Source organism: Triticum aestivum, chromosome 3D, assembly GCF_018294505.1.
Source record: "Triticum aestivum cultivar Chinese Spring chromosome 3D, IWGSC CS RefSeq v2.1, whole genome shotgun sequence".
NCBI classification, from domain to species: Eukaryota; Viridiplantae; Streptophyta; class Magnoliopsida; order Poales; family Poaceae; genus Triticum; species Triticum aestivum.
In genome coordinates this window covers 46,586,133-46,606,869 of record NC_057802.1, presented here as the reverse complement: position 1 = coordinate 46,606,869, position 20,737 = coordinate 46,586,133, and the positions used below count along the sequence as shown (strand labels likewise).

The window sequence follows — 20,737 nt, the reverse complement described above, 5'->3', positions numbered from 1 at the left end:
GGAGAAGCATGCCATTGGCATTGAGAATGTCAAATTCCTCAAGGATCACTTATGCGGAGCTTGTGAAGCTGGGAATATGACAAAGGCTAAGCATCCAGCGAAGACTATCATGACCACTACTCGACCATTTGAATTGCTTCATATGGATCTCTTCGGTCCTAACCATTATTCTGCAGTTTCATATGATGCATCTCAATATGGCTTTGTTATTGTTGATGATTACTCTCGATACACATGGGTACACATTGTCACTTACAAACATGAAGTGCAGGAAGTCTTCAAACGATTTTCCTCGAGGGCTTCAACCAACTTTGGTGTGAAGATCAAGCACATCAGAAGTGACAATGGAACTGAGTTCAAGAATTCTGGTCTTGATGACTATCTTGATGAACTTGGTATTACTCATGAGTTATCTGCTCCTTATACTCCTCAGCAGAATGGCGTCATGGAGCGCAAGAACAGGACTCTTGCTGAGATGGCTCGCACTATGCTTGATGAATACAAAACGCCTCGTCGTTTCTGGATTGATGCAATTGATACTGCGTGCCACATCATCAACAGAGTATATCTTCACAAATTCTTCAAGAAGACTGCTTATGAACTCCTCACTGACAAGAAACCCAATGTGAGTTATTTCAAAGTCTTCGATGCTAAATGTTGGATTAGAGATCCTCATCACAACTCAAAATTTGCACCGAAAGCACATGAAGGTTTTATGCTTGGTTACGGAAAGGACTCGCACACCTACAGAGTCTTCAACAACGTTCTTCAAAAGGTTGTTGAAACTGTAGATGTGCGGTTCGATGAAACTAATGGCTCGCAAAGAGAGCACCTACCTTCTGTGATAGATGAACCAGCACCTGAGGAAACTATCAAGTTCAAGGCTATTGAGGATGTCATTCCTAGCGAAGAATCTGCTGAAGAATTCATTCCAGAACGTGAAGAACGTCGAGCTAATGCACCTGAAGAAAATGCTGAAGAAAATGGTGCTGAAGAAAATGCTGATCAAATTCCTCGACGACAACCAGCTCATCCTCGCGTTGCAAAAGAAGTGCAAGTTGAAAAGATCATCGATGACATTGAAGCACTAGGTCCTCTCACACGCTCAAAAGCTTCACATTTATCTAACTTTTGTGGGCACTATGCTTTTGTCTCTATCATAGAGCCCACTAAGGTAGATGAAGCATTTCTGGAGCCTGAGTGGATTTAGGCCATGCAAGAAGAATTACATCAATTCGAGCTCAACAACGTCTGGGAACTAGTCAAACGTCCAGATCCTCCCAAGCACAATATCATTGGCACAAAGTGGATCTACCGCAACAAGCAAGATGAAAATGGCCTTGTGGTGAGGAATAAGGCACGGCTTGTAGCTCAAGGCTACACACAGGTTGAAGGAATTGATTTCGATGAAACTTTTGCACCTGTTGCTAGACTTGAGCCAATTCGCATATTACTTGCTTATGCTAACCATCATGATATCACTTTATATCAAATGGATGTGAAAAGTGCATTCCTCAATGGTAAGCTTGAGGAAGAAGTATATGTTGCTCAACCCCCAGGTTTTGAAGATCCAAAGAATCACTACACCACAACACTAAATTGGGGGCAATTAAGTGCCGGGAGAAATAAGAGAATAAGGGAAAATCATCTGCCGGGGATCTTGTTACTGCCGCTAGAAGCGCATAATGGCAGAAAAATTGCCGATAGAAGTTAAGCAATAAGGGCGCGTGCACTGCCGGCAATGATGTCTACATCGTAGGTCATAAAATCTGCCGGGAGACTGAACTACGGCTCACTATCTGCCGGGCCTGTCTGTGGCGCGAGCCCACATAATTTGGCCCAAAACGCGCGCGTTGGCGCGGGAGAGCGCGCGACAGACCAAATTTTTTCACCAAAAGAAAAAGGAATTACAGCCGTGGGCCGCCACCCGACCTGTTTAGCCCCAAATCGAACCCTTCCTCCTCCTCCTCCTCGACCGCCGCCAGCGCCGCCGCCACCCCCTCTGCCGTTGACCACGCCCTCCAAACCCCCCACCCCCCGGGCTGATCTGTGCAACCCCATGGGGATCTATGGCGGTAGTGCTTGGAGCTCGGCGTCGCCTCCCTCCAGACGCCTGTGGTGTGCGAGATGGAAGTCGCCTCCCTCCCTTCGACACCACTACCAGAACTGGTCGACGCCGCCGGTCGCGTCCCTCTCTTCTCCGCGGTGACGAGCATGGGCGGGTTCCCCACCATGGCTTCCTCGCCGCCAACGGCGAGCGCGGTGCCTCCTCTCCACGCTCTGTAGATCCGTCCCGGTGGAAACTCGATGCAGGTGAGATTTTCCTTACCAAGGTTGTGAACCTCTCCTTCCCTGCTCGATTGAGAACTCACGGTGGGAGTTGTCCAGTTGTCCGTAGGAAGCCAGATTTCCCCTTCCACCGAGTTATACTAGGCTCAAGTCTTCCTTATTATTATTTTTCTTTTGCTACCAAATTGATGCATGTTCTATCAGTGAAAGGATTGGAGACTGGTTCTAGTAGTGGTGGTTTGTTTGATGAATTTCTAGTGCCCATGATTTGCAAAGGGTTTCAGCCAGGTTAGTGTACGTGTAATGTCATATTTCATTTTGTTATCTTAATATGCAGGTATATGTGCTATGATTTGTAAAATTTCATTTGCTTGTATCCACCCTTTTTATGTACATGGATCGGTCTTTATTTATTCAGGTTCAGACATTGCACAACTGAATACTATATAAATACAACGCTCTATAAAGTTTTTGGTGCCTGCATCTAGAAGAGCTAAATTTGTAGACATGAATGTGGATTTGATATTAAAATTTGCTCTACAAAAGTAGCTACTTTTCCTGCCTTGATTTATCATCTAGCTAAATGTTTCATAGCAGTTCAGTGTTGAGGTAACATATTTTTTCCTGCTGGTAGTTGGTAACAAAATACTTCTATAGTAATTTTTCAAATGTAGGATTAAACATATAATATGTTTTGCAACATTTTCTTTAGCCTATGCCTCGCTCTTATTAGACAATAGTGAAGGAAATATGCCCTAGAGGCAATAATAAAGTATTATATATTTCCTTATATCATGATAAATGTTTATTATTCATGCTAGAATTATATTAACCGGAAACATAATACATGTGTGAATACATAGACGAACAGAGTGTCACTAGTATGCCTCTACTTGACTAGCTTGTTAATCAAAAATGGTTATGTTTCCTAGCCATAGACATGAGTTGTCATTTGATTAACGAGATCACCTCATTAGGAGAATGACGTGATTGACTTGACCCATTCCGTTAGCTTAGCACCCGATCGTTTAGTATGTTGCTATTGCTTTCTTCATGACTTATACATGTTCCTATGACTATGAGATTATGCAACTCCCGTTTACCGGAGGAACACTTTGTGTGCTACCAAACGTCACAACGTAAATGGGTGATTATAAAGGTGCTCTACAGGTGTCTCCAAAGGAACTTGTTGGGTTGGCGTATTTCGAGATTAGGATTTGTCACTCCAATTGTCGGAGAGGTATCTCTGGGCCCACTCAGTAATGCACATCACTATAAGCCTTGCAAGCATTGTGACTAATGAGTTAGTTGCGGGATGATGTGTTACGGAACGAGTAAAGAGACTTGCCGGTAACGAGATTGAACTAGGTATCGAGATACCGACGATCAAATCTCGGGTAAGTAACATACCGGTGACAAAAGGGAACAACGTATGTTGTTATGCGGTCTGACCGATAAAGATCTTCGTAGAATATGAGGGAGCCAATATGGGCATCCAGGTCCCGCTATTGGTTATTGACCGGAGACGTGTCTCGGTCATGTCTACATAGTTCTCGAACCCGTAGGGTCTGCACGCTTAAAGTTACGATGACAGTTTTATTATGAGTTTATGTATGTTGATGTACCGAAGGAGTTCGGAGTCCCGGATGAGATCGGGGACATGACGAGGAGTCTCGAAATGGTCAAGACGTAAAGATCGATATATTGGACGACTATATTCGGACTTCGGAAAGGTTCCGAGTGATTCGGGTATTTTTCGGAGTACCGGAGAGTTACGGGAATACGTATTGAGCCTTATTGGGCCATACGGGAAAGAAGGAAAAGGGCCTCAAGGGTGGCCGCACCCCTCCCCTTGGTCTGGTCCGAATTGGACTAGGGAAGGGGGGCGCCCCCTTCCTTCCTTCTCTTTTTCCCTTCCTCTTTTCCTATTCCATATGGGAGGTGGAATCCTACTAGGACTAGGGAGTCCTAGTAGGACTCCACACTTGGTGCGCCCCCTCCTAGGGCCGGCCTCCTCCTCCCTTGCTCCTTTATATACGGGGGCAGGGGGTCACCCCAGAGACACAACAATTGATCCTTGAGATCTCTTAGCCGTGTGCGGTGCCCCCCTCCACCATATTACACCTCGATAATACCGTTGCGGAGCTTAGGCGAAGCCCTGCGTCGGTGGAACATCATCATCGTCACCACGCCGTCGTGCTGACGAAACTCTCCCTCAACACTCGGCTGGATCGGAGTTCGAGGGATGTCATCGAGCTGAACGTGTGTAGAACTCGGAGGTGCCGTACGTTCGGTACTTGATCGGTCGGATCGTGAAGACGTACGACTACATCAACCGCGTTGTGATAACGCTTCCGCTGTCGGTCTACGAGGGTACGTGGACAACACTCTCCCCTCTCGTTGCTATGCATCACCATGATCTTGCCTGTGCGTAGGAATTTTTTTGAAATTACTACGTTCCCCAACAGTGGCATCCGAGCCTGGTTTTATGCGTTGATGCTATGCACGAGTAGAACACAAGTGAGTTGTGGGCGATATAAGTCATACTGCTTACCGGCATGTCATACTTTGGTTCAGCGGTATTGTGAGATGAAGCGGCCCGGACCGACATTACGCGTACGCTTACGCGAGACGGGTTTCACCGTTTGGAGCACTCGTTGCTTAAAGGTGACCGGCGGGTGTCTGTCTCTCTCACTTTAGTTGAACCGAGTGTGGCTACGCCTGGTCGTTGCGAAGGTTAAAACAGCACCAACTTGACAAACTATCGTTGTGGTTTTGATGCGTAGGTAAGAACGGTTCTTGCTAAGCCCGTAGCAGCCACGTAAAAACATGCAACAACAAAGTAGAGGACGTCTAACTTGTTTTTGCAGGGCATGTTGTGATGTGATATGGTCAAGACATGATGTGATATAATGTGTTGTATGAGATGATCATGTTTTGTAACCGAGTTATCGGCAACTGGCAGGAGCCATATGGTTGTCGCTTTATTGTATGAGATGCAATCGCCATGTAATAGTTTTACTTTATCCCTAAGCGGTAGCGATAGTCGTAAAAGCAATAAGGTGGCGAGACGACAACGATGCTACGATGGAGATCAAGGTGTCGCGCCGGTGACGATGGTGATCATGACGGTGCTTCGGAGATGGAGATCACAAGCACGGTGCTTCGGAGATGGAGATCACAAGCACAAGATGATGATGGCCATATCATATCACTTATATTGATTGCATGTGATGTTAATCCTTTATGCATCTTATCTTGCTTTGATTGACGGTAGCATTATAAGATGATCTCTCACTAAAATTTCAAGATAAAAGTGTTCTCCCTGAGTATGCACCGTTGCAAAAGTTCTTCGTGCTGAGACACCACGTGTTAATCGGGTGTGATAGGCTCTACGTTCAAATACAACGGGTGCAAAACAGTTGCACACGCGGAATACTCAGGTTAAACTTGACGAGCCTAGCATATACAGATATGGCCTCGGAACACAGAGACCGAAAGGTCGAGCGTGAATCATATAGTAGATATGATCAACATAGTGATGTTCACCATTGAAACTACTCCATCTCACGTGTTAATCGGACATGGTTTAGTTGCTTTGGATCACGTAATCACTTAGATGATCAGAGGGATGTCTATCTAAGTGGGAGTTCTTAAGTAATATGATTAATTGAACTTAAATTTATCATGAACTTAGTCCTGATAGTATTTTGCAAATTATGTTGTAGATCAATAGCTCGCGTTGTTGCTTCCCTGTGTTTATTTTTTATATGTTCCTAGAGAAAAATTATGTTGAAAGATGTTAGTAGCAATGATGCGGATTGGATCCGTGATCTGAGGATTATCCTCATTGCTGCAAGAACTATGTCCTTGATGCACCGCTAGGTGACAGACCTATTGCAGGAGCAGATGCACACGTTATGAACGTTTGGCTAGCTCAATATGATGACTACTTGATAGTTTAATGCACCATGCTTAACGGCTTAGAGTCGGGACTTCAAAGACGTTTTGAACGTCATGGACCATATGAGATGTTCCAGGAGTTGAAGTTAATATTTCAAGCAAATACCCGAGTTGTGAGATATGAAGTCTCCAACAAGTTCTATAGCTAAAAGATGGAGGAGAATCGCTCAACTAGTGAGCATGTGCTCAGATTGTCTGGGTACTACAATCGCTTGAATCAAGTGGGAATTTATCTTCCAGATAAAATAGTGATTGACAGAATTCTCTAGTCACCATCACCAAGTTAGTAGAACTTCGTGATGAACTATAGTATGCAAGGGATGACGAAAGTAATTCCTGAGCTCTTCGTGATGCTGAGATCGACGAAGGTAGAAATCAAGAAAAACATCAAGTGTTGATGGTTGATGAGACCACTAGTTTCAAGAAAAGGGCAAAGGGAAGAAGGGGAACTTCAAAAAGAACGGCAAGCAAGTTGCTACTCAAGTGAAGAAGCCCAAGTCTGTACCTAAGCCTGAGACTAAGTGCTTCTACTGCAAAGGGACTGGTCACTGAAGCGGAACTACCCCAACTATTTGGTGGATAAGAAGGATGGCAAAGTGAACAAAGGTATATTTGATATACAGATTATTGATGTATACTTTACTAGTGTTTATAGCAACCCCTCGGTAATTGATACTGGTTCAGTTGCTAAGAGTAGTAACTCGAAACGGGAGTTGCAGAATAAACAGAGACTAGTAGAAGTGAACAAAGGTATATTTGATATACAGATTATTGATGTGTACTTTACTAATGTTTATAGCAACCCCTCGGTAATTGATACTGGTTCAGTTGCTAAGAGTAGTAACTCGAAACGGGAGTTGCAGAATAAACAGAGACTAGTAAAAGGCGAGGTGACGATGTGTGTTGGAAGTAGTTCCAAGATTGATATGATCATCATCGCACACTCCCTGTACTTTCGGGATTAGTGTTGAAACTAAATAAGTGTTATTTGGTGTTTGCGTTGAGCATGAATATGATTTGATCATGTTTATTGCAATACGGTTATTCATTTAAGTTAGAGAACAATTGTTGTTCTGTTTACATGAATAAAACCTTTATGGTCATACACACCAACGAAAAATGGTTTGTTGGATCTCGATCGTAATGATACACATATTCATAATATTGAAGCCAAAAGATGGAAAGTTAATAATGATAGTGCAACTTATTTGTGGTACTGCCATTTAGGTCATATTGGTGTAAAGCGCATGAAGAAACTCCATACTGATGGGATTTCGGAATCACTTGATTATGAATCACTTGATGCTTGCGAACCGTGCCTCATGGGCAAGATGACCGAAACGCCGTTCTCCGGAACTATGGAGAGAGCAACAGATTTGTTGGAAATCATACATACAGATGTATGTGGTCCGATGAATATTGAGGCTCGTAGCAGGTATCATTATTTTCTGACCTTCACAGATGATTTGAGCAGATATGGGTATATCTTCTTAATGAAACAGAAGTCTGAAACATTTGAAAAGTTCATATAATTTGAGAGTGAAGTAGAAAATCATCGTAACAAGAAAATAAAGTTTCTACGATTTGATCGTGGAGAAGAGTATTTTAGTTACGAGTTTGGCCTTCAGTTAAAACAATGTGAAATAGTTTCACTACTCACGCCACCTGGAACACCACAGCATAATGGTGTGTCCGAACGTCATAACCGTACTTTATTGGATATAGTGCAATCTATGATGTCTCTTACCAATTTACCACTAATCGTTTTGGGGGTTATGCATTAGAGATAGCTGCATTCACGTTAAATAGGGCACCATCAAAATCCGTTGAGACGACGCCTTATGAACTGTGGTTTGGCAAGAAACCAAAGTTGTCGTTTCTTAAAATTTTGGGGTTGCAATGCTTATGTGAAAAAAGGTTTCATCCTGATAAGCTCAAACCCAAATCGGAGAAATGTGTCTTCATAGGATACCCAAAGGAGACAGTTGGGTACACCTTCTATCACAGATCCGAAGGCAAGACATTTGTTGCTAAGTATGGATCCTTTCTAGAGAAGGAGTTTCTCTCGAAAGAAGTGAGTGGGAGGAAAGTAGAACTTGATGAGGTAACTGTACCTGCTCCCTTATTGGAAAGTAGTTCATCACAGAAATCTGTTCCTGTGACTCCTACACCAATTAGTGAGGAAGTTAATGATGATGATCATGTAACTTCAGATCAAGTTACTACCAAACCTCATAGGTAAACCAGAGTAAGATCCGCACCAGAGTGGTGCGGTAATCCTGTTCTGAAGATCATGTTACTAGACCATGACGAACCTACGAACTATGAAGAAGCAAAGGTGAGCCCAAATTCCGCAAAATGGCTTGAGGCCATGAAATCTGAGATGAGATCCATGTATGAGAACAAAGTACGGACTTTGATTGATTTGCCCAATGATCGGCGAGTCATTGAGATTAAATGGATCTTCAAGAGGAAGACAGACGCTGATAGTAGTGTTACTATCTACAAAGCTAGAATTGTCGCAAAAAGGTTTTTCGACAAGTTCAAGGTGTTGACTACGATGAGAGTTTCTCACTCGTATCTATGCTTAAGTCTGTCCGAATCATGTTAGCAATTGCCGCATTTTATGAAATCTAGTAAATGGATAAACAAAACTGCATTCCTTAATGGATTTATTAAAGAAGAGTTGTATATGATGCAACCAGGAGGTTTTGTCAATCCTAAAGGTGCTAACAAAATATGCAAGCTCCAGCAATCCATCTATGGACTGGTGCAAGTATCTCAGAGTTGGAATATACACTTTGATAAGTTGATCAAAGGATATAGTTTTATACAGACTTGCGATGAAGCCTGTATTTACAAGAAAGTGAGTGGGAGCACTACAGCATTTCTGATAAGTATATGTGAATGACATATTGTTGATCGGAAATAATGTAGTATTATTCTGCAAAGCATAAAGGAGTGTTTGAAAAGAGTTTTTCAAAGAAAGACCTCGGTGAAGCTGCTTACATATTGAGCATCAAGATCTATAGAGATAGATCAAGACGCTTGATAAGTTTTTTCAATGAGTACATACCTTAACAAGATTTTGAAATAGTTCAAAATGGAACAGTCAAAGAAAGAGTTCTTGCCTGTGTAACAAGGTGTGAAATTGAGTAAAGACTCAAAGCCCGACCACGGCAAAAGATAGAAAGAGAATGAAAGTCATTCCCTATGCCTTGGCCATAGGTTCTATAAAGTATGCCATGCTGTGTACCAGATCTATTGTATACCCTACACTGATTTTGGCAAGGGAGTACAATAGTGATCTAGGAGTAGATCACTGGACAGCGGTCAAAATTATCCTTAGTGGAATAAGGATATGTTTCTCGATTATGGAAGTGACAAAAGGTTCGTCGTAAAGGGTTACGTCGATACAAGTTTTGACACTAAATCTAGATGACTCTAAGTCTCGGTCTAGATACATATTGAAAGTGGGAGCAATTAGCTAGAGTAGCTCCGTGCAGAGCATTGTAGACATAGAAATTTGCAAAATCCTTACGGATCTGAATGTGACAGACCCGTTGACTAAAATGATCTCACAATCAAAACATGATCACACCTTAGTACTCTTTGGGTGTTAATCACATAGCGATGTGAACTAGATTATTGACTCTAGTAAACCCTTTGAGTGTTGGTCACATAGAGATATGAACTATGGGTGTTAATCACATGGTGATGTGAATTATTGATGTTAAATCACATGGCGATGTGAACTAGATTATTGACTCTAGTGCAAGTGGGAGACTGAAGGAAATATGCCCTAGAGGCAATAATAAAGTATTATATATTTCCTTATATCATGATAAATGTTTATTATTCATGCTAGAATTGTATTAACCGGAAACATAATACATGTGTGAATACATAGACGAACAGAGTGTCACTAGTATGCCTCTACTTGACTAGCTCGTTAATCAAAAATAGTTATGTTTCCTAGCCATAGACATGAGTTGTCATTTGATTAACGAGATCACCTCATTAGGAGAATGACGTGATTGACTTGACCCATTCCGTTAGCTTAGCACCCGATCGTTTAGTATGTTGCTATTGCTTTCTTCATGACTTATACATGTTCCTATGACTATGAGATTATGCAACTCCCGTTTACCGGAGGAACACTTTGTGTGCTACCAAACGTCACAACATAAATGGGTGATTATAAAGGTGCTCTACAGGTGTCTCCAAAGGTGCTTGTTGGGTTGGCGTATTTCGAGATTAGGATTTGTCACTCCAATTGTCGAAGAGGTATCTCTGGGCCCACTCAGTAATGCACATCACTATAAGCCTTGCAAGCATTGTGACTAATGAGTTAGTTGCGGGATGATGTGTTACAGAACGAGTAAAGAGACTTGCCGGTAACGAGATTGAACTAGGTATCGAGATACCGACGATCAAATCTCGGGCAAGTAACATACCGGTGACAAAGGGAACAACGTATGTTGTTATGCGGTCTGACCGATAAAGATCTTCGTAGAATATGTGGGAGCCAATATGGGCATCCAGGTCCCGCTATTGGTTATTGACCGGAGACGTGTCTCGGTCATGTCTACATAGTTCTCGAACCCGTAGGGTCCGCACGCTTAAAGTTACGATGACAGTTTTATTCTGAGTTTATGTATGTTGATGTATCGAAGGAGTTCGGAGTCCCGGATGAGATCAGGGACATGACGAGGAGTCTCGAAATGGTCGAGACGTAAAGATCGATATATTGGACGACTATATTCGGACTTCGGAAAGGTTCCGAGTGATTCGGGTATTTTTCGAAGTACCGGAGAGTTACGGGAATACGTATTGAGCCTTATTGGGCCATACGGGAAAGAAGGAAAAGGGCCTCAAGGGTGGCCGCACCCCTCCCCTTGGTCTGGTCCGAATTGGACTAGGGAAGGGGGGCGCCCCCTTCCTTCCTTCTCTTTTTCCCTTCCTCTTTTCCTATTCCATATGGGAGGTGGAATCCTACTAGGACTAGGGAGTCCTAGTAGGACTCCACACTTGGTGCGCCCCCTCCTAGGGCCGGCCTCCTCCTCCCTTGCTCCTTTATATACGGGGGCAGGGGGCACCCCAGAGACACAACAATTGATCCTTGAGATCTCTTAGCCGTGTGCGGTGCCCCCCTCCACCATATTACACCTCGATAATACCGTTGCGGAGCTTAGGCGAAGCCCTGCGTCGGTGGAACATCATCATCGTCATCACGCCGTCGTGCTGACGAAACTCTCCCTCAAACTCGGCTGGATCGGAGTTCAAGGGACGTCATCGAGCTGAACGTGTGTAGAACTCGGAGGTGCCGTACGTTCGGTACTTGATCGTTCGGTACGACTACATCAACCGCGTTGTGATGACGCTTCCGCTGTCGGTCTACGAGGGTACGTGGACAACACTCTCCCCTCTCGTTGCTATGCATCACCATGATCTTGCGTGTGCGTAGGAAATTTTTTGAAATTACTACATTCCCCAACAAATAGTACTAGTAGTTAAGGTATTGCTGTCATCTTTTTATTAGATAGAACTGTTCCTCAGTGCCAAAGCATTGTTTTCTTGTTAATATCACTCACAATTGCCTGCTACTGTTTTAGTACTGGCGTCTAGCAACCTTGAAGCCCACAGTTGACCTGCCTCCTAATTTGTGTGATGAGCAAATGTGTAGATTGTGTGTGTAAATCGGAGATGCCTTGGGTTATGCCCTCGGAGAAGATGGATTGGTAAGAGTTTGTAATGTTGTTTCGCAAGAGTTGATTTCTATATGTGTTGCAGAATGTGTTGTTCGAGTAAGAGGATTTAAGTTTCGCGTGCTAGCCACTCTGACCTATGAAGATGGATTGGTAATTTTTTTGTTAACTAAACAATATGCCATCAGCATTTATGCCTTTTTATGGGCAAGTGATTCCTGCAATTACTTACTGTATTTCGTATACTCACCAAGACCTGAGTAGGGCAGGTGATCTTCTTTTGTCCATTTTCTAATTATTCACGCAAAAGTTGTTGGAGGCCAGAGAGAACATTGCAAGCTCATTTGGTTCAATCTCCCTCTGTTTTCCTGACTGAATTAGGTCTTGGTGAACGAGGTGGAGGTGATCGAAGAGGCAATATGCTTATAAATCATCTTCACATCGGGTATATTTTTCTCGGCTATGGGTGTACATGATATGTTTGCCAAAACACTTGCAAATTATGGCACACTTACTGGTGAGAGATCCATATGCCTGATGCCTGAAGTGAAAAATGTACGAATTTTAGTTCTTTTTTCATTGTTTTGAGGTTTTAACCTGACCAGTGACATGTCTATGTTTTTTACAGTGTTGCAAGATGTCCTATAAGGCTATTAAGGCAGATGATCTTCTTTTCTCCATTGTCCAATATTGAAGCTTTTGTTGCCCATCAGCATACACCTCATCCAGGTTCATTTCCTATATACTAGTTAGATACTGCTTCATAGTTGCTCTAGGTGTACTTTGATTAGCGTCATCTACTTGTCCCATCATCGACAAGGTTATATGATTGCGAGAGATTAATAACTTTTGTGATACGCGTTCATTTATTAACTAAATCATCAGCTTGCTCAATAATACTTTTGGGTACTCGTGTGGTGTTTATGGCTGATGAAATACGCTTTGTTTAATAGGACTGGAGACATTTCTGATGCTTAGGTCAAAACACCGGACCTATTTCTTATTTGTTTGTAAACTCAGTCCAGTAATACAAGTTAGCATTTTGTCTTAATTGTTCTTGGAATTAAAAAGGAAACCTTCTTGTTGTTCGTTCTACACCGCTAATCTGTTTAGCCATCCTTGAGAAAGGCTCGACGGTTGGACGTGAAAACTATATTTGTTCTCCTTTTGCTTCTCTGGTTTAGTTTTAAATTTAATCTAGGTTGGCTGTTTGCAATTGAAAAAATGTTTGTTTCATGGCTTCCTGTAAATGTTGTTAGGCACTGTAGAAGCAGAAATTTAGAAGGGAATCACATTACGGAAGAAGGTTCACAGGAATGGAGCATCACTCCTTAGCACGTCTACATAAACAATGGGGGTTCGTATGTACAATTGTGCATATAGCTTAGGTGAAGCGATTTCTGATTTGTGAAACTCTCTTTATGTTAAGATAAAGGGAAGGACTATATAATGCTAAAATTTCCATTACTCCTATAACTATTGAATCAAATCAAATCTGTTTTTATTCTTGTGTTTGCCTGCTATGAAAAATGAGGTTGGGTACTAGTGGGTAAATAGGCAGAGTGATTCCAGATTTCTAACACTCTCCTCGTGTTAAGTTGAAGCAATACAATGATCCATTTTACATTATACAAATTTATTTTTATTCTCATGATCATGAATATTGCAGTATTTTTTGTGTGTAATGAAAAGTGAGTGGATCACGTGCTGAAGTACCCCTTTAGACCATTTTTTTAATCTTTAGACTAATTTAACATGTGTTATCTTTCTGGGAATATAAAGTCTATTTGCAGATGATAAGTCTTATGATTGTGCGCCTGCAGCTCCTTCTATAGGCCTTAAAGTACCTAACACGCAGTTATTATGGGCCAATGATAATTGAACTCCACATTGCTTCTGTTCTACTTACTTCGCCTTTGTTTCGTTCTTGCGCCAGCGGCGCAAAGGGTGGAATCTAGTGTACAAAAGAGTGAACATGTAATTTGTCTTCCTGGACATGGTTGCAGCCATGCGATGTGCTTAACCATTTGTGTAGCTCAGTTTGAAGATATAAAATATTATTTTCTTATGTAAAATTTGTGTACCCTTGTAGCTGAATGCTACCGAACACATGTATGGATGATGAAGTACTGAATTATTAGTCTATGAATGTTTCTAAACTTTTAAGGTTTTGGATGAGGCTGTATGTAACTTTGATTTAAGTGTATATACAAGTCGTGACATTTGTCCAAATCAGCTGACATAGATAATGGATATTAAACTAGAGATATGTTGAACAGTTTGCAAGTGAACAACGTGATGGCATATTAACTGCCGGGTAGACATGTTTGTGCCGGCAGTTCCACAGCCAGTAACAGTAGTTCACGTGTCACCACCAATCTGCCATGAGAAAACTAACTGCCGGGAAATGCAAGCGCCGGGGCAGAGAAACTTCCGGGAATAGTTTATCTGCCGGGAGAAGTAACCCCCGGCAGCCGTTCTCGTGGTAGTTCTATCTGCCGGGAGAAACACTGTCCCGACAGTTTTTATGCCACCTTAATGACTTTCTCCCGGCAGATTGTGTGCCATTGCATCAGTGTTGTGGTGTAGTGAATCCTGACAAAGTCTTCAGACTCAATAAGGCCCTCTATGGCCTCAAGCAGGCCCCTCGGGCGTGGTATGATACCTTGAAGGAATTCCTCATGAAGAAAGGCTTCAAACCCGGTTCACTCGACCCTACTCTTTTCACTAAATCTTATGATGGTGAATTGTTTGTGTGCCAAATATATGTTGATGATATTATCTTTGGCTGTACTGACCAACGTTATAGTGATGAATTTGCCTATATGATGAGTGAAGAATATCAAATGTCTATGATGGGAGAATTGAAATTCTTCTTAGGTCTTTAAATTCATCAACAGCGCAATGGCATATTCATATCTCAGGAGAAATACCTCAAGGATGTACTGAGGAAATTCGGCATGCAAGATTGCAAAGGCGTCAAAATTCCTATGCCCATAAATGGCCATCTATGCACTGATGAAAATGGTATTGACTTCGATCAAAAGGTATACCGCTCCATGATTGGTTCTTTATTGTACTTATGTGCATCTAGGCCAGACATTATGCTTAGTGTTTGCATGTGTGCCCGATTTCAAGCTACACTGAAGGAATCACACCATAAAGCTGTGAAGCATATTCTTCGATATCTAGCTCACACACCAACACTTGGATTATGGTACCCCAAGGGCTCGGCTTTTGATCTCATTGGATATTCTGACTCTGACTATGCTGGTGATCGTGTGGACCGCAAGTCAACATCTGGTACATGTCATTTCCTCGGACGATCTTTGGTCTGTTGGTCCTCGAAGAAACAGAATTGCGTATCACTGTCTACTGCTGAAGCTGAGTACATTGCTGCTGGTTCTTGCTGTGCTCAATTGCTGTGGATGAAGCAAACTCTCAAGGACTATGGCGTCAACGTGAAGAATGTGCCTCTCTTCTGTGACAATGAGAGTGCCATCAAGATTGCTCACAACCCAGTTCAACACTCAAAGACAAAGCACATTCAGATTCGTCATCATTTTCTTCGTGATCATGTGTTGAAGGGCGACATTTCCATTGAGCATGTGAAGACTGAAGAACAGCTAGCCAATATCTTCACAAAGCCCTTGGACGAGAAGAGATTTAGCAAGTTGCGGTGTGAGCTAAATATCTTAGAATCTTCGAATGTTCTTTGAAAAGGACACTCATCCTAACACTTATGCAAAATTGATGACTTAGATGTGCAACACATGAAGAAACGTTTTTCTTCAATCAATGAAGAATAACACTCTAAGTGTGAAGAAATTAACGAAGAATTTGATTCTCAGAACCCTACGACAATTGTACGCGGTGTCTGAAATCATCATTCTTATACGGTGGGTCACGCCACCACCAAAAGTTGAAAATCTTCAATTTGAGTTTTTCCTCAGTTTTGAAATTCCTCAGTTGTTCATGTTCTTCAACTTTGCATTGTCTTCACCGCTTTCCGTCGTTTTCTTCATTGGCTATATATATATATGAGTTTATGTCCTCTACAGCATTCACTTATGGCTAATTCTTCAAGTTGGGTTTTCTGCTAAGTGAATGTGAACGGACCCTTCCCCCTCTATGCTACACTCAACCCAATCTATTCACAAATTCTTCATGTGCGTTCTATTTGAAACTCGTTCAAAATCTTCACTGTGTCCTTGTTAGCTGAAGAATTTGCGAACGGAACCTAAAACTTATCTTATCCAAATTTTTGGCTTTGCTGCTCAAACCGTTCCGCATCCCACGAAATACTTATTTATTCACCCACGATCTCACACGATCTCCACTTCTCAGTACATGGGTGCATGTCAAGCGAATGAGAAGGGTCAGGGGCACGTTCGTCCAAATTCTTAGGGCGAACAGCTTTTCACCGGGGCTATAAATACCCCCTCCCCTTCCTCACTTCCTTTACTCCGCTCGACCTCTCTCCAGCTCGAGCTTCTCAAACCCTAGCGCCGCCGCTACTTCATCGTCGCCGGTGAGGAAGAGCTTCACTGCCTCGACCTAGTCGCCGTCGTACTCGCGCCGCTGGGGATTTCTTCACTCCACCGCCGCCGTAGCTGTCTTCCTCCGCCAAGTTAGGGCGTGGAAGATCTGCACTGACGAACTTCACATCTCCACATCCCAGTTCGTCGTGTTCTTCGTCCAGGGTAATTAAAAGTTACTTTTACTGCCCTCTTTGATTCAAATGATTTCTACAAAATCTTCAAAGGTGTTTTTCTTCAACTCTTCACACACTAAACACCTTACAAGTCATCTGATCTTGATTCATTTCTCTAAGCTATATTTTTTCTTCAAGATTCCTCAATTGTGTGGATCTTCGATCTATACAACTCTGGAACCTAAGACAAAGAACGCTTAGTGAAATTCTTCAAGACTCATCTGGTCAAATTCCTCAAACTAGTTCTTTTTACAAAACCTTCTGAGAACGCATATGACCTCTCCAAATTCCTCGCAACTATACTCTGTTCACAGGTACTCATGTCCGCTGCTGAATCACTAGGTTCTCATCAACTTAACTCATTTGCAGCATTCCTCGAAGAAAAGTTGCATACTTCTTCAGAGAATTCAATTGTTCAAATTCCTCATCTGAAGAAAATGGCTGATGGAAAGAAGCCACAGAAAGGAGGAAAGAGGCCTGAAATCAATACTGCTTTTGAAATCCCTGATGATATATACAAGGATTATTGCACTCCTGATGAGGCCAAATTTGGAAAGAAGGACAAGAATCAGCGCAAGGTGCGCATCCAGAGAATAGAGAGGAGATGGGCAAGAGAGTGGAGGGAATACAGATATGTTACTCCCAAATACATGAAGAAATTCGCACTCAATCCTCCATGCCCAAGACCTCCGTTGGCACCTGGCCAAGAAGCAGATCCCACTAGCCTCAAGCGCGGTGAGGATTATCCTGATGAATGGGCCAAGCGCCAGGCCAAGCTGGCTAGGCAAGCCAGAGAAGCAGTGAGGAAATTCAACGAGGACTCTGCTGCTGCTGCTGCTGCCTCTGCTGAGGCCTCTGCTAGCAAGCCAAAGAAATCCATGGCAAAGAAGCCTGCACATAAGCCAAGTGCTTCCTCTTCATTGCCCTCACGGCCGAGTTCCTCAGCTATGCCCTCAAGGCCAGAATCCTCAAAGCCCTCACGGCCAACTCCTCAAGCTGCTCCTGCTCCTCCAAAGTCCTCAGCTCCTCCGTCAAAGTCCTCGGCTGCTCCGACAAAATCCTCAGCACCTGTGCATCTTGCCACGTGCCAAAGGACGACATGCATCTCTATTGCCTCAGGAGCTTCTGCTAGTTCCTCAGCTCCACCAAATTTTTCAACTGGCCCCTCTCTGCTGAAGAAAAAGGCCACTGTTGGACGAGGCACTGGACCAAGTCCGCACAAGAAGCAGGCCGCCTTTCAAGTGCCGTCTGATGAAGACGAAGCTAATGATGAAGAACTTGCTGAAATCATCAAAGACAGACAAGTCGAGGCCGCTAGAGCCAAAGGCAGCAATGTGCCATTACTTCTGGATCCAAAGCTGATCCTAGACTTCATTGACTTATGGCACAAGGATCCCAACATGCCCTTGCCGGAGATGAACCTCACTCCTGGTCAAAGTCATGTTTTGACTGCCTTCATTGAAGAAGAAAAGTGGAAATTTGAACAAGGAAGAAGAGTGAAGAAAGCGCAGTACAAGAAAGAACGCTTTCTGAAGCAAAATGTCCTGAAGCTTTCCCCTGAAGAACTCGTTGCCTTACAAGCTGAGATCAAGCAACCGAGTGATGAATTGGATCGTTACTACGCTGACTGGCTTGGAGCCAAAGTCAGATTTGTCAAGATAACTGAAAAGTTCACGTCAAATGTTGCAGCCCCATCGCAACAAGAAATTCCTCAGGCTGAAGCATCTGCTCAGCCGACTGAAGAACATGCCAGCACCACTGATGACATTCAGGCTGCTGAAGAAAATGTGAGTTCCAGGGCTGATGACTGCTTTCCAGTCGCTGAAGAAATTGCCAGGGCATCCACTAGTGGTGCGCCTGAAGAAAATGAAGAAGTCAGGGCAACTGCATCAATTGTGCCTGAAGAAAATCAACCACATTCCTCTGCTCCTCCTGCGCCTACCCCAACTCCGATCCTTCCATCTGCTTCAGATGTGAAGAAGACCAAGGCTGCAGAGCGTGCAACAGTGAGGAAAAGGAAAGCATCAGCTTCATCAGATTCTTCAGCTCCGAAGAAGATGAAGAAATTGATCAGCTCATTTGAAAATCCAATTGATGTTGTTCCTGTTTCCAGCATGCCATCAAAGGAAATCGTCCCTCTTGATGAAGAATATGTGATCCCTAGCGGATCTGATGAAGAAAATCCTTCTGCTGCTTCGTCAGAGCAGATGGATGAAGAAATTGAAGTGGATGAAATCCCTTCAACACCAGTTGTCTTCTCGCATATGCCTCAGTTTACTGCTGAAGAGGCCGGCGTTGAAGAAATGGAAGATGAAGATGTGGACATTGGTTGTACCACACCCGTGCTAAATGATGACTTTTGGAAAAGTCAGCACCCCAACTCTCCACTCTTCACACCATTGCAACAAATTCCTCAGTCCCCAGCAACTACAGTACAAATGGGATCTAATGAACCACATGCCACACCGTCTGTCCATGGAGAAATTCCAGCCACTAGTGCTGAAGAAAATTTAAATGAAGAATTGAAGACCCAGGCTGTTACTGGAGTAGAAGCTGAAATTCCTCAGCCTGAAGAACCTGAGATTGCAATTCCTGAGGTGATAATGCAATTGACTGACACTCCTCAGCCCAAGCCAAAGGATCCATTCTCAAAGAAGCAGAAATTCAAGGCTGATGATTTCTTCGGCGAGCACGTGTTCTTCACTGACTACAATCCCTACGATTCTACTCGTCTTAGAAGGAAGCACTTCTGGACCGCCAGCCAGGCCAACTTCTATTCCTCAGTGCTCTTCAACAAGGACAAAGTCTTCGACCACGAGTATATTCCTCATGTGGACATGGAATCACTGCCATGCTTCACACCTATCCTCAGTGTGCTTCATGACACAGGCCTCCTCAACTTTTGCACAGACATAGTTGATTGGAATGAAGAGCTCATTCTTCAATTCTACGCAACATTGCACATCACAGGAGATGCTGACGATGTGAACTCCTGGGTTTGGACTGGATGACCGAAAACACTCACTACAAAGCACCGGCCTCTGAATTACTTCACGCCCTGCCCATCAGTCCTCCACCTGAAGGAGCTCGTTGCATGTACCAAGAGCCTGAGCTTACAGATCACTATATGCAAGTGCTGATGAAGCCATTGAAACCTGGTCAAGCCTCAAGGACAAAATTCCTCGTGAAGGAATTGAAGTATGTACCAAGAACAGTCTATCACATTCTGATGAAAACTATGAGTCCAATCAAAGGCCACGACTCATCTGATGAGGAAATTGTCGGCATCATGAAGAATCTGGTATTCAACATCATTCATGGCATTCTTGTTAATTATCACGACTTCTTCATGAGGACTCTGGCAAATGTTGCACTTTCTCCATTTGAGCTGAAGCCTTATGCACCTTGGATTATGAGATTCCTCAGGACAAGGTCTTCACTCAACTACAAAGCTGATTTTCAGAATCACCTCAGCTACTTGCTCCCGATTGAAGTCCTCAAGCGGACCTATTCCTCAGCTGATGAAAAGGGCAAGGCACCAGCTGTTATTGATGAAGGTATTCGTCCATTGGATGGTCAGTTTCGCAAAGCTTCATCTTATTCCACCAATGATGACTCTGCCACTCATGATTCTGCTGCTCATGCATCCAAGCCAAATCCTCAAGCCACTGCTCCCCGTGTGATGACTGACCGTGAGCTTCTGCTAAGTCTTCACCAGAAGGTGGATCGAAACCATAAATGGGTTAAGCATTAGTTTGGTTCAATTCTTCACAACATGACTGCTACACATAATGCAGTGAAGAAAAACCATTACTACCTCCATGAAGTCTTCGGTCGCACCTGGGCTATTCTGTCACATGTATATGGTGAAGAAGATCTGAAGCAAATGGGTCTCAAGGAGGACTTTGACTGGTCTGCACCTCCACCGAAGAAATACAAGAAGGTCAAGGTTCCTTCCTTGGTGGCCAGCTCCTATTCTTCATCGCGCGACACCGATGAGCATGAAGACTTGGACGACACTGCGGCAGGCCCTACATCAACAAACGACCCCAACAACGCTGGC

General features: G+C 43.3%; 1 protein-coding gene across 13 annotated transcripts; it reads left to right on the top strand.

Moving 5' to 3' along the window:
* Nucleotides 1-2,031: 2,031 nt before the first annotated feature.
* Nucleotides 2,032-14,071, top strand: LOC123074054 (uncharacterized). Of its 13 annotated transcripts, none has more exons than XM_044497003.1 (5): nt 2,032-2,313; nt 2,484-2,577; nt 12,342-12,405; nt 12,589-12,689; nt 13,784-14,071. In XM_044497003.1, the coding sequence occupies exons 1-5, from the start codon at nt 2,308-2,310 to the stop codon at nt 13,840-13,842; spliced, it is 324 nt and encodes a 107-aa protein (XP_044352938.1). In that variant the 5' UTR covers nt 2,032-2,307; the 3' UTR covers nt 13,843-14,071. The 13 variants fall into 13 exon arrangements, 2 of the variants coding, with proteins under 2 accessions (XP_044352938.1, XP_044352939.1); XM_044497004.1 differs by having other exon boundaries at nt 13,743-14,071; XR_006435841.1 differs by lacking the exon at nt 2,032-2,313 and adding an exon at nt 11,868-11,993 and having other exon boundaries at nt 12,342-12,477; nt 13,743-14,071.
* Nucleotides 14,072-20,737: the final 6,666 nt, after the last annotated feature.